The sequence below is a fragment of the Acomys russatus genome, chromosome 19 (assembly GCF_903995435.1).
Source record: "Acomys russatus chromosome 19, mAcoRus1.1, whole genome shotgun sequence".
Classification (NCBI taxonomy): Eukaryota; Metazoa; Chordata; class Mammalia; order Rodentia; family Muridae; genus Acomys; species Acomys russatus.
The window spans coordinates 13,643,826-13,657,507 of NC_067155.1; the positions used below are offsets into that span (position 1 = coordinate 13,643,826).

General features: G+C 53.7%; 1 protein-coding gene across 1 annotated transcript in view; it reads left to right on the forward strand.

The window, feature by feature from the left end:
* Positions 1 to 254: 254 nt before the first annotated feature.
* Eml2 (EMAP like 2) overlaps positions 255 to 13,682 on the forward strand; it is a 33,270-nt gene continuing 19,842 nt past the window's right edge. The window contains 10 exon segments of the mRNA XM_051162506.1: positions 255 to 390; positions 393 to 515; positions 3,000 to 3,218; positions 3,314 to 3,437; positions 3,542 to 3,646; positions 5,857 to 5,885; positions 6,859 to 6,988; positions 9,806 to 9,955; positions 11,727 to 11,796; positions 11,884 to 11,994. Of these exon segments, the coding sequence (XP_051018463.1) occupies positions 345 to 390; positions 393 to 515; positions 3,000 to 3,218; positions 3,314 to 3,437; positions 3,542 to 3,646; positions 5,857 to 5,885; positions 6,859 to 6,988; positions 9,806 to 9,955; positions 11,727 to 11,796; positions 11,884 to 11,994 (1,107 nt within the window). The 5' untranslated portion in view covers positions 255 to 344.

The window sequence follows — 13,682 nt, forward strand, 5'->3', positions numbered from 1 at the left end:
CCTCCTTCCAGAGCTAGAGGGGCGACGCTTCAGGATGAGGGGCAGGAAAAGACCCCGCCCCATCAAATCAGTCCGGATCCCTATTGGCGAAGGAGCCTGTGCGACAGACTCTCATTGGTTCCTAACGGGAGAGGAGGGGGTGTAGAGAGAATACACTCAGGTTGTGGGAGGGACCAGACTGTACCTAGAGGGACCCGGACCGCAGCCAATCCTGACCTGAAGACTGTTGGGGGTGGGGGGTACTGACAGAGCAGTCTCTCCATCTCCTTTCTGGGCATCCTAGGGGATGACCCCAGTGCCAGGCTCTGAGCTGGCCGCCTGATGCTGGGTGGGCCGAGCCGGGGATGCTGGAACGAAGGGCGTTGCTATGGCAACGGGAGGCAGGGCCTGGGGGGGGGACCGGGCCCGAGCTGGGGCTGCGGGGGCCGGCGGCGGCTGTGGCGGGGCAATGGCGGAGCGCGGGCCGGCCTTCTGCGGCCTCTACGACACGTCCTCGCTGCTGCAGTACTGCAACGGTGAGAGAGCCCCTTTCTCAGTTGAGACCCTAGCCCCACCCAGGAATGGACCTACCCTCTCCTGGCCCGACCCTTTTCTTCCAAGTCCTTATAGGATGATTCCTCCTTCCTCCCTATCAACAGGGTTCTAATCCCAGAACAAGGTCCTCCACCCCCGAAGCCATGGTCCTGCTCCCCCACCCCAACATACACCTGCTCTGAAGGTGGCTAGACAGAGGGAAGAGGAAAGATCGTGAAGGAGCCTGTGACGGGAGGAGGGCAGGCCCGCGGGAGGAAGTCAGCTAAATCTTGAACTCTTTCTGCCCACCGTCTGGGACCCTCCTCTGTGTTTGGGCACAGCAGGGGGAAATGCTGGATTGGGACCAGTAAAAGAGCGGAGGACTGACCCCCATCCTCAGCTCTGCCCCTCCCACCCTGCACAAATGCGTACGTAGGCCACCAGAAGGGCCATTTTGGCATTTAGGGTGGTGGTGGGGCCGAGGAGTGGGGAAGATAAGAGATGCGGAAAGTGGGCGCTGGTCTCCGTCCGGGCCAGGGCAACTAACTGCCAGGAGGAAGCCAAGAGCTTGAGTCACGGGGTGGGACCATCAGATCAAGCAAGGCGACAGATGGAAGCTGGCGGTTCAGGGTCAATGTGCCCCTATGTCAGTCAGTCAGGGGGGCCTTGCAAAAGGATCATCTCCGAGTTTGGAGGTCAACTCCCTTGGGCACACATACACTTTGCTAGGGACCCCTAGAGTCAGAAAAGAATCTAGAAAGTGCAGTTCATCGCTGCCTCTCTACCCTGTAAAGGTTAAGGATGACAGGGTCTCTCAGGCTGGGGCGAGTGTGATTTCTGCTCCTGAAAGATAAATGCTGTGTCCTGAGCAAGTGGCTGGGCCCTTCTGGGTTTTTGTCTTTGCTGAGGACACTACAGCCATGAGTGGGGTGGCAGTGTGTGTGTGTGTGTGTGTGTGTGTGTGTGTGTGTGTGTGTGTGTAAGCATTAGCTACCACATTTAGTGGTCCATCTTATTTTGGATTTATTGAACTATTATGATGTGGGCAACACATGGTAAGTGCAGGAACTAGTTCTTGTGTTTCTAGTTGTAATATTATTTACGACATAAGGTCGTTTGGTGGTTCCCCCGCCCCCTTACTGTCTGTGTGGCCCTTGGCTTGTCTCCAAACTCCTTCCCACCTTCTTCTTCAGTTTCTTCTTTGAAAGAAGGATTCCCCCAGGACTTTTGGACTTCCTGATAGGGGTCTCAAGTCTCTGCAGTCTTCTCCCTCTGACCTCCAACCCACCCCCCACCCCATCTTCCCTCTGCAGGTCCAGAACCGGACCTGGAAAACACTGAAGGGCGGGGGGGGGGAGGGATAAGGGGGGGGGAGCAGAAAACAGGGTGCCAGGACCAGGAAGACGATTGGACCACGGAGGGAGAGGGAGAGGGATGGGGAGGGACAGGAGGCTGCAGTGCGGAGTCCAGCGGGCAGGCGGGGCTGGCCTAGGGACGGAACACAGGACTCAGGATGGCAAGTGCGACCTCCGAGCCCGGTTGCTTCCTGCTACCATCTTTACTTGAACCGACCTGGAAGCCAGGGTCTTCTAGGTTGTCTCAGCAATGAGTCTGGGTAGGAGTGGTCCGGGAGGGAGGCGGAGGGGGGCCACTTAGAACTGCCCCCCCCCTTGCAGGGGAAGGACGGGAAGGGAAGATGAAGAGGGAGGCATTTAAAACTGAAGCAATGGATTGAGGGGGGGAGGAGGAGGAGAGCTAAATCTGGGTAGGGGGTACAGAGGCAACAGAAAGTGGAGCCAGCCAAACCAGAGGACAGAAACTCCCTGCTGGGGAAAAGAGATCGGGTGTCATATCTGTCCTGCAATGCCCATGTCGGCCACTAGGGGTCACAGAAGGTCTGTCCTCACGGCTTCTTGGAGAAGCGAACCCCTTGCAGAGAGAGACTCTGGAAGGGACGAGACTGACAGCACCTTTTGGCTTGAGAAGTCTTGGATACAACAGCTAGAGAATGTTGGTCCCCGTGACAGAATACTGACGTTCGTCAGGGGACGCTGGGGGGCGCATTCTAGAACGTTGTCCCTGGGAGTAGGTTGACGTCATCTTTAAAACGCTGATGCGACTTAAAGATATTTAGCATCTTAGTCACAGAATCTCAAAACCAAAGTGAGGCCCTGGGATTGGCGGAATCTGCATGAGAGAGAGAAAAAAAAGGGACTTCCCCCCCCCCCAAGGTCGCATGGCCAGGGCACTGTGGCAGAGAGAGAAGGTGGGGATTTCCTTCCTCTTTGCCGGAGCCCTCGTTTTCGGCCTATCTCCAAGCATCCCCACCAGCCCCAGGTTACAGGAAAGCTTGCCTGGTCCCCGACAGACCACGGACAAGCCAGAGGAACGATCCTGGTTCTTGGAGTGTTCTCCTTTCCCCGGCCCCGCAATCCCACCCCCAACCCCGGTGGTCGCCTGCAGCCTGCATCTCCTTGGCTTCCTAGATGATAATCTTTCTGGCACCAGCGGCATGGAGGTGGACGACCGCGTGTCGGCGCTGGAGCAGCGGCTGCAGCTGCAAGAAGACGAGCTGGCGGTCCTAAAGGCGGCGCTGGCGGACGCGCTGCGTCGCCTGCGGGCGTGCGAAGAACAAGGCGCCGCGCTGCGCGCAAGGGGCACCCCTAAGGGCCGGGCGCCCCCGCGTCTGGGCACCACCGCCTCGGGTACCTTGGTCGGGGTGGAGGGTGTGATGAGGAGAGACCGGGGAGGCAGGACCTGACTCTCATCATCTCCCGTGCTCTAACCTCTTCACTCCCAGTGTGTCAGCTCCTGAAAGGCCTACCCACCAGGACTCCCCTCAATGGCTCCGGACCCCCGAGACGCGTGGGCGGCTATGCCACCTCCCCATCTTCCCCCAAGAAGGAGGCGAGCTCCGGGCGCAGGTAAGACAAGGAAAGCAGGAACCCGCCTTCTTCCCAGACCTTGCTGGAGAACACTGCTATACCATTGCGAGGCTCTGCCCTCAACCCCTCTGGTCTTTTCGCAGCAGCCGTCGCTACTTGTCACCAGAGCGCCTGGCCTCTGTCCGTCGCGAGGACCCCCGTAGCCGCACCACATCTTCCAGCAGTAACTGTAGTGCCAAAAAGGAAGGGTAAGTTCAGGGGTGCGGGCCCCAACTCCAGCCGAGCAAGGGAGTGAGTGAGTGCGTGGGGGAATTTAAAGTCAGGCCCCTGGTCACGAGGTTATAACTACCCGGAGTGGGGTGAACCTCTTCACGAGGTGTGGGCGCAGCGCTGGGGTAGCCTGGTCAAAATGGAAGGCCAGGAGGGGTGGGGCCAAAATTGGGAGCGTGACCCTCACTGGGAAACGGAACTGGATCCTAAGGCGGCCTGGATGGTCTATGGGTAAGCAGAGGAAGCTAGGGAGGAGCCAGGCTTATGGGTGTGGCTATTAAGGTAAAAGAAAGTTCGCTTTGATTCCCAGGGTGTGGAGTCAGGGCTCAAGACTCAGAGTTTCTGTAGAGAAGGTGAGAAACAGAGGAAGGGGTGTGGTTGGAATTTGGGGTTGTAAGAGGTAAGAGCACGGTAGAATCAGAATCTAGGGTAGGGGCCTGTCATTTCAGGAACCCTCCCTTGGGAGAAAGCCGCTAGGGGTGGATGGGCGTGGCTTAAGATTGGGTGTGGCTTAGCCGGGCGTGGTCCAACCCTGCAGAGCTAGCTTGAAGAACTGTGGGACCCTGTGGAGTCAGAATGCCTAACGGGGATCCAAGAAAAAAGGTGGGGTCAGCCTTCAGTCGTTAAGAGGGAAGCCTGTGAGTTGCAGCAGAGGCTGAGGCAGGATTGCCACAATTTACGTGATTACACTGTGAGTTCCAGTCCAGCCCGGATTACAGCGAAACTCTGTCTCAGATTTAAAAATAAATAAATAAATCTGCATTGAGGGCTCCCAACTCTGATCCCAGGACTTGGCAAGTTGAGGCAGGGGATCAGAGGTTCAAGGTCATGCTTGGTTACCTACAGTTTGAGGCCAGCCTGGGCTACTAATGATATTCCTGCCTTAAGAGGAGGGACACAGACTAGACAGAGCCAGTCCAGGCCAGCCGGGTCTACAAAGAGAGTTCCGGGACAGCCAGGGCTACACAGAGAAACCCTGTTTTGAAAAACAAAGCAAAAAAAGAAAAAAAGAAAAACAAAGCAAAGCGAAGCAAAACAACAAAAGAAGAGGAGGAGGAAGAAGAAGAAGAAGAAGAAGAAGAAGAAGAAGAAGAAGAAGAAGAAGAAGAAAGAGGGGATGGGTGTGACCAGTGGTGGGCGTGGTCAAGCTAGAGGCCGGGTCAAGGTGTAAGAGTGGAGTCACGCTACAGCAAGATTGGCCTGTAGAGGAGACTAAGTCTCAGGTCAAACCCCAGCAGGTTTCAAGCCTCCTGAAGTAATAATAACAAACACGTTCTGGATCCAATTGCCAGAACTAGCCACTAGCAACCTCTCAATCACCCTGGGGAGTGTAGCTATTCCATTCCGTTTTTGTAACGAGGAAACCGAGGCAGAAGTTGAGCAACTTGTTCACACTTCTAGAAAAAGGCAGAACTGGGGAGATCTGAGCTTCAGTGGCAGGCGTGTCTCTGAGTCTGTGTTGTCAACCATCACCCACCGCTCACCCTGTACAAAGAGTCTTGGGTCTGGATTCCGAGAGCAGGGCTATGGGACCCAGGAGCACCTGACGCCTGCGGGGGGCGGACGAGGGGGGGGGTCGGCCGCACGGGGCGGGATAGGGGCGGTGGCACGGGCGCGCCTCCCGGGGCCGGAAGCGGCGGGGCCGGTCCCGGCTCCACCTCCGACCCGAAGCTCCGCCGGCAGCCGCCATGAGTAGTTTTGGAACTGGGTGAGACCCTCTCGCAGCCCCGCTCCTCTTTCCTCCTGTCCCTTCTCTCCTCAGGCAGAGAAGGTGGAGCCACGCCCCTTCCTCTGAACTTTTTAATGCTCTCCTAGCTGCTAGGAGTTTGGGGTGCTGGGAGGGAGGGAGGGAAGGCGCGCCGGGGAGCACTTTGCTGCCTAGGAGGGAGGGTCCCTAGGGACTTGGGTCTTCCAGGATCGCGGGCCTGCCACTTCGTGCTGTGTGACCCTTTGGCGATCTCTGCCTCTCTGGGCCTGTGTCTTAGGCTCTTAAAGATCTAACGAGCAAAGCACAGGGCCTGCAGAGAGGTAGCGCTCCGCCCCTTACTCACCTGATTATTCAATGGAGACCCTCAGACCCAGGGGCTAGGGGGAGTGCTTTCTCGCCTATCTTATCTGCCTGCTAAAGCACTTATTTCCTTCTTCTTTCTTTCTCTCTTTTTTCCCCCCTTGCATCTTTTCCTGACAGGAAAACCAAAGAAGTTATCTTCAGCATGGGTGAGTGTGGAGGGTGGGCGTGGTTTCGCGAATGGTAGCCCGCTGAAAATTTAGGGTGCTGGCTACGGGGGCCTTTGGCCTGTCTGCCTTCATTTTTATCCACCTGTTAAGAAAGAAAGAACGGGGTGGGGGTGAGGGGGTGGTGCTGGAGAGATGGCTCGGAGGTTAAGCGCACTGACTGCGCTTCCTGAGGTCCCTGAGTTCAATTCCCAGCCACCTCTTGGTGGCTCACAACCATCTATAAAGTGATCCAATGCCCTTTTCTGGCCTGCAGGGGTACATACGAATTCGAGGCCAGCCTGGTTTACAAAGTGAGTCCAAGGCTACACAGAGAAACCCTGCCTCAAAAAAAAAATAAAATAATAAAATAAAATGAAGCCAGGCGTTGGTGGCGCAAGCCTTTAATCCCAGCACTTGGGAGGCCTGAGGCAGGTGGCTCTCTGTGAGTTCGAGGCCAGCCTGGGCTACAAAGTAAGTCCAGGACAGGCAGGGATACACAGAGAAACCCTGTCTCAAAAAGCTGAAAAAAAAAAAAAGAAAGAAAGAAAGAAAAAAGGGGATGGGGAGAGAGAGAGGAAGGGGAGGGGAGAAAGGACGGTGGAAGGGAGGTGTGGAATAGGTCAGCAACCCAGTATTTTGGAGGCTGAGGCATTTGGAATTGGAGGAAGGCTAGCCTGGGCTACATAAAAAGATCCTGTCTCTATATAATTAGCTGGATGTTATGGCTCATACTTGTAATCCCAGCACTTGAGAATCTGAGGCAGAAGGATCCCTTGAGTTCCAGGCCAGCCTCGGCTACACAGCGAATTCTAGGATGACCTGGCTGTAGAGACCCTGTTTCAAATGATGTTAATAATAATAATAATAATAATAATAATAATAATAATAATAATAATAATAATAATAAAAAGAGAGGAGTATGAGCAAGCCTAGGGGCTAGTATGGAACCTGACCTCCGAGGGTGTCTTGGCAGAGGAAGGGTCCGTGAAGATGTTCCTGAGGGGCCGCCCTGTGCCCATGCTAATCCCAGATGAGCTGGCGCCCACCTACAGCCTGGACACGCGCTCTGAGCTGCCCTCCAGCCGGCTAAAGCTAGACTGGGTGTATCCTTTGCCTATGTGTGCTTTCTCTGCCCCCTTGGAAGAGGCTAAGTCCTGCTGAGGAGAGGGACTCTTGGGGCTGGGCCGCAGCTAGGGTTTCTCAGGCCACTGTGGGGGAGGTAGGGGATGGCACCAGCTGTCCAGAGGGAAACACAGTAGCTGTGGCACTTCCTATTAGTCAAGGATGATATTGCATCTTCCAAAGGCTGGGATTGCAGGATATGGGTTTGTCCCCCACCATGGCTGGCTCTCCCGGATGTCATTCACATAGATGTAAAGCCACCAAGATCCGTTTACCTGTGGAAGGTCTTAACCGAGCTCAGCTCAGGAATGTGGAGTTGGGGGGCGCACGTTGGGGGAAACTCGCTCTGTAGACCAGGCTGGCCTCAAACTCACAGACCCGCCTGCCTCTGCCTCCCAAGTGCTGGATCTGAAGGTGTATGCCACCATGCTCGGCAACAAAAATCCCTTTATTAGAAACTTTCAGTGGTGAGGTGATATTGCATTGGGGAGTGACAGAGTGTCTCAAAAAGAAGGCATTTGAGGGGACTGGAGGGATGACTCAGAGGTTAAGAGCACTGGCTGCTCTCTTCCAAAGGTCCTGAGTTCAATTCCCATCAACCACATGGTGGCTCACAACCATCTATAATTAGATCTGGTGCCCTCTTCTGGTGTACATGCAGGCAAAACACTGTGTATATATGATAAATAAATCTTTAAAAAAAAAAAAGAAAAAAGAGAAGGCATTTGAGCTAAGGAATAAAACTCCCAGGAACCAACAACAGAAGAATTAAAAGGAAAACCTTCCAGACTTAAGGGTGCCATGGGTGCGATGGGTGCAATGACTGTGGCCCCAGTGAGTTTGAGCTGCCTGGGAAACAGTAAAAAAGAAACAGAAAGTAGTCGTAGGTGTTGCGGGGGGGGGGGGTGGGGGGAAAGGAACTGGAGCTGCCAGTTTTAAACCCAGCCCATCTTCTGGCTAATCTGGACCATGGAAAAGTCACTTTTCTCCCCATGCCTCAGTTAGTTGGTTGTCTCCTCTGGGGTGGGGGGGGGGGGAAAGGATTTCCTGATTGTAGCATCCCAGGACTGAGGAATGATGGGTAAAGGTGTAGGGTTGGGCCTGGGAAGATGGTTTGTTAGATAGAGTGCCTGCTGTGCAAGCATGCAGACTGGAGTTCAGACCCTCTGCACGCACATAAATGTTGGCTGGGCATGGTAGCAGAGACAGGACTTGGGGGGATGGGGGGGAACAAGCTGGCTAGCTAGACTAGCTGGAATTGAACTCCAGCCTCAGTGAGAGATTCTGCCTGAGTAAAGTGGAGAGTGACTGAGGAAGGCACCCATAGTTGCATGGATGCATACATGCACAGGCATACCACTGAGCCACGCCCCAGCCCCTCACTGGGAGATTCTAGGCAGGGGCTCTACCACTGAGCCACGCCCCAGTCCCTCACTGGGAGATTCTAGGCAGGGGCTCTACCACTGAGCCACGCCCACAGCCCCTCACTGGGGGATTCTAGGCAGGGGCTCTACCACTGAGCCACGCCCCCAGCCCCTCACTGGGGGATTCTAGGCAGGGGCTCTACCACTGAGCCACGACCCCAGCCCCTCACTGGGGGATTCTAGGCAGGGGCTCTACCACTGAGCCACGCCCCAGCCCCTCACTGGGAGATTCTAGGCAGGGGCTCTACCACTGAGCCACGCCCCCAACCCCTCACTGGGGGATTCTAGGCAGGGGCTCTACCACTGAGCCACGCCCCCAGCCCCTCACTGGGGGATTCTAGGCAGGGCTCTACCACTGAGCCACGCCCCCAGCCCCTCACTGGGGGATTCTAGGCAGGGGCTCTACCACTGAGCCATGCCCCCAGCCCCTCACTGGGGGATTCTAGGCAGGGGCTCTATCACTGAGGCACACCCCAGCCCCTCACTGGGGGATTCTAGGTAGGGGCTCTACCACTGAGCCACACCCCCAGCCCCTCCCTGGGGGATTCTAGGCAGAGGCTCTACCACTGAGCCATGCCCCCAGTAAGGTATTCTATCTCTAGGTAAGTCTGTTTCCTGCTTCAGCCTTCCAAGTGCTGGAATTACAGATGTGCACCCCACAACCAGTCTCTTGTCTTTTATAAAGACACTTGTTACCAGGTTTAGGATCTATGCATATCGTATAGGGTGACTTCATCCTGCGAGCCTAATTACACTGGTAAAACTCCGTACTCCATCTAAGGTTATTTTCACAGTTTGTAGGGAGGGTCAAGGTGTGGACCTAGCAAAGCGTGGTGACTCTGTCCCATCATTTGCAGCACTGAAGGAGGTCAAGGCATCAGGATTGCTACTAGTTGAAGGCAAGCCTGGGCTACGTTGTAATATGGTGTCTGAAAACAAACACGGTTGTGGCGATAGCTCAGTTAGCAAAATGCTTACCGCGCAAACATGAGGACCCAAGTTCCATCCTCGGGACCCACAGAAAAATGAAGCAAGCCTGTGGCTGCAGTCCCAGCACTGGGTGGGGCAGAGACAGGAAGATTCCCCCAGGCTCCCAGCCAGCCAGTCTTCAGCGAGAGACACTCACGTCAAAAGGAAGATGGAAAGAAAAATAAGGTGGGGAGCAATCGGGGGAGTACACCCCAACATTTACCTCTGGCCTCTAAAGTTTTGTACATACATGTACATACACAAACACACATACAAGGATGGACTTTGGGGACACCCATGGTTCGAGCCCCCTGCAGAGACAGGAAAACCATCCAGTGGCCTTAGGAGTCCCTTTCAGCCAGGAGGTATGAAACAGGTTCCTTAACCACCCCTGGGCGTTTCCAGCTATGGCTATCGAGGCCGGGACTGCAGGGCCAACCTTTACCTCCTGCCTACTGGAGAGGTGGTATACTTTGTGGCGTCTGTGGCCGTACTGTACAGCGTGGAAGAGCAGAGACAGCGGCACTACCTGGGGCACAACGATGACATCAAATGGTGAGTCAGGGCAGCTTGGGGGCTGGGAGAACCCAGGCTCTGGCAGGGATCCAATCTTTGGCTCCTGGGTCTCTTTCCACATGACTGCCACCATGGAGCGCGGGGTGGTGCCTGTCTCTGCTCCACCTACGACAAGACGGGACCCCAGGCAGAAAGTAGTGGGACAATAGACATTATTTCTGTGCGTGTGTAGATATATAGTGTATCTTTTTTTCTTTTGTTTTTTTGAAACAGGGTTTCTCTGTGTAGCCTTGGCTGTCCTGGACTCACTTTATAGACCAGGCTGGCCTCGAACTCACAGCGATCCGCCTGCCTTTGCCTTCCAAGTGCTGGGATTAAAGGCATGCACTACCATGTCCGGCTCCTATTTTGCTTTTTGAGAGAGAGACAGAGAGAGAGAGAGAGAGAGAGAGAGAGAGAGAGAGAGAGAGAGAGAGAGAGAGAGAGAGAGAGAGAGAGAGAGAGAGAGTTCATGCGCACATGCGCACCATTTGTTAAGTAGATCACATGTGTGCAATACCCCCACAGGCCAGAAGAGGGCGTCCTGGTCCCTTCATCTGTAGTTATAGCAGGTTATGAGCCTGAGTGTTGGGGACCAAATCTAGGTCCTCTGGAAGCACAGCAGATGCTCTTCACCACTAAGCATCTCTCTAGCACCCCAACTTATTTTTCCTATGTGGCAGGGCCTCTTTACATGGCCCAGGCTGGCCTGCAACTTACTATGTAGCCCAAGTTGCCTTTGAACTCAATGCTTCTCCTGCCTCAGCTTCCTGAGTGCTGGGATTGCAGGTGCGCACTACTACTCCTGACAAGTATCAGTATTGCACAGGGGTGTGGCTCCATATGCACTTCTCTTTTGAAGAAATCGACCCAGCATCCCAGGCATTCCTGTGTTGTGATTTGATCTGTTTCCATGGATACCATTTGAATATGCCTGGGGGGGGGGGATGGGGGTAGCGAGGTATTTGAATTAGAGACCCAGACTTCCCTCTCACCACCTGCCATTGCTATCAAAGGACTAAGGATGGGCATGCGTTTGGGTTGGTAGAGTACCTGCCTGACGTGCTCAAAGCCCTGGGTTCGATCCCCAGCACCCCGTAAACTAGGAGTACTGCTGCATGCCTGTAATACCAGCATTCAGGAGGTGGAGGGAGAAGGTCAGAAGTTCAGTGTCCTTCTCAGTTACACAGCCGGTTGGAGGCCTGGGCTACATGAGACATTGTTTCAATAAGCAAATGAAAGAAAAAACCCTTTTTTTTTTTTGAGACAAGGTTTCTCTGTGGAGCTCTGGCTGTCTTGGAACTCACTCTGTAGATCAGGTTGTCCTTGGACTCAGAGGTCTCCCTGCCTCTGCCTCCCAAGTGTTGGGATTAAAGACACGTGCCACCACACCGGGCTTCATGAATAAAGATAGTGGGTTTTTTGTTTGGTTGGTTTTTGTTTTTTTGAGACAGGGTTTCTTTGTGTAGCCTTGGCTGTCCTAGACTCACTCTGTAGACCATGCTGGCCTCGAACTCACAGCGATCCGCCTGCCTCTGCCTCCTGAGTGCTGGGATTGAAGGCCTGCGCCACCACACCTGGCATGAATAAATATTTTTAAAATCCATGTTTATTGGGTGAACAGCTGTGCATTTTGACTCTAACCTGCTATGAAAGGGTCCCTGGTCCCTGGTCTTTGGTCCTTGGTCCCTGGTGCCTGGTCCCTGATCCCTGGTCCTTCTGAGTTTTCTTCCCACAGCTGAATTCTCTTCCTCTGTCCCTCTCCCCTCAGTCTGGCTGTCCACCCAGATATGGTCACCATCGCCACGGGACAGGTGGCAGGCACCACAAAGGAAGGAAAGGTATCTGTGGAGTGGGCATTGCACAGAGTGGCTAATGGAAGGTGGGACGCCCTCTCCCTAACATAACTGTACCTCTCTTTTCTGCAGCCTCTGCCACCCCATGTGCGGGTCTGGGACTCAGTTTCCCTTTCCACCCTACACGTCTTGGGCCTGGGGGTGTTTGACCGAGCTGTGTGCTGTGTGGCCTTCTCCAAATCCGTAAGTCTTGGGCCCAATGCCTTCAGAAAGCACCTTCCTCTGGGTGGAGGCTGCGCCTCATTATGATGTCACAATGAAGTCATTCACCCCTTCAAATCTCAGGCCTCAGAGGCCTGGGACCCTGAGCCCAGCCCGCATAGGGGACAAGACATCTAGAATTGTGCAACACATGGGGCGGCCTTTGCCTGAGCACTCTGGAAGTTTCCTTATCTCTCAAGGTATTTCAACCCCAACACCGAGTGCCTGGTGCCATCCAATCTCCCATCAAAACAGAAGTCAAAATAATATTTCTGGAATTTGTGGAGCAATTTAGTGTTGATGCAGTACCACCTTCCCTTACTACTCCCATGATACCTTTTGTTGTTGTTGTTTTGGGGGTTTTTTGTTTTGTTTTGTTTTGTTTTTTTCGAGACAGGGTTTCTCTGTGTAGCCTTGGCTGTCCTAAACTCACTTTGTAGACCAGGCTGGCCTCAAATTCACAATGATCCGCCTGCCTCTGCCTCCTAAGTGCTGAAATTAAGGGTGTGCGCCACCATGCCTGGCTTTTTAATGGTAACTTTATTTGAAAGTGTTAGTCTGCAATGGATTGGGGGCGGGGGGGGAAACTTCTACTCCCCAAAGACAGTTTAAGAAACACTAGCTTGTATGGGGACGCCTGTTTGTGTTCCCCACAGTAGGGAGGCCCAGGCAGGAGAATCAGGTGTTTTAGGACCAGCCTTAACTATGTGAAACCTTGCCTCAAAGACACAACTCAGTTGAGTGTCATAGCATATGCCTTTAATACTGGCATCATTATTATTGTTGTTGTTAATATTATTATTAGTATTATATATTTTTTGGTCTTTTGAGACAGGGTTTCTCTGTGTGTAGCCCTGGCTGTCCTGGACTCACTTTGTAGAGCAGCCTGGCCTCAAACTCACAGAGATCCACCTGCCTCTGCTTCCTGAGTGCTGGGATTAAAGGCGTGCACCACAATATGGGGCTTCCAGCCCCTGTTTTTGTTTTATTTTTCTTATTAAAAAAAATATTTATTTATTATGTATACAGTGCTCTGCCTGCACGTACACCTACAGGCCAGAAGAGGGCATCAGATCTCGTTATAGATGCTCGTGAGCCACCATGTGGTTGCTGGGAATTGAACTCACGACCTCTAGAAGGGCAGACAGTGCTCTTAACCTCTGAGCCATCTCTCCAGCCCCTTCTTATTAATTTTTAAAGTTAGCATACAAAATAGCGTGCTTCTGGTATTTTTGTTCATGTTCCTGCTCATCCAGTCAGCACGTGATGCTATCCTTCCTCCAACCAACTTTAAATGCTTAGTTTGTTGTGGTATAAACGTTGTGGAACCTACCCCCTCCCCCAAAGACCACCAGGAATCGGCCGGTTGCAAATCACACAGGGTCTCTTTTGTTAGTCAAGCTCAGAGCCTGGACCGTCAGCCCCCTCGGGAGGAGGGAAGATGGCGCCCCCCCTCCCCCGTGGTGCTGGGCAGGGGAGCAGGGTTTTGTTGTTACATGGTAGGTCAGAGGGGTCCAGGAAAGTTGTCCTTTAAGCTGATTGGCTGGGAGACCAGGGCTAATCTAGGGAGGTCAGGGCCAGCCCGCAGGGGGCAATTTTTCATTTGTTCTGGTCACCGTGACCTGTAGCTCTGATTGGTTGGCCCCGGATGCAAGCTCCTAGGACCGGTT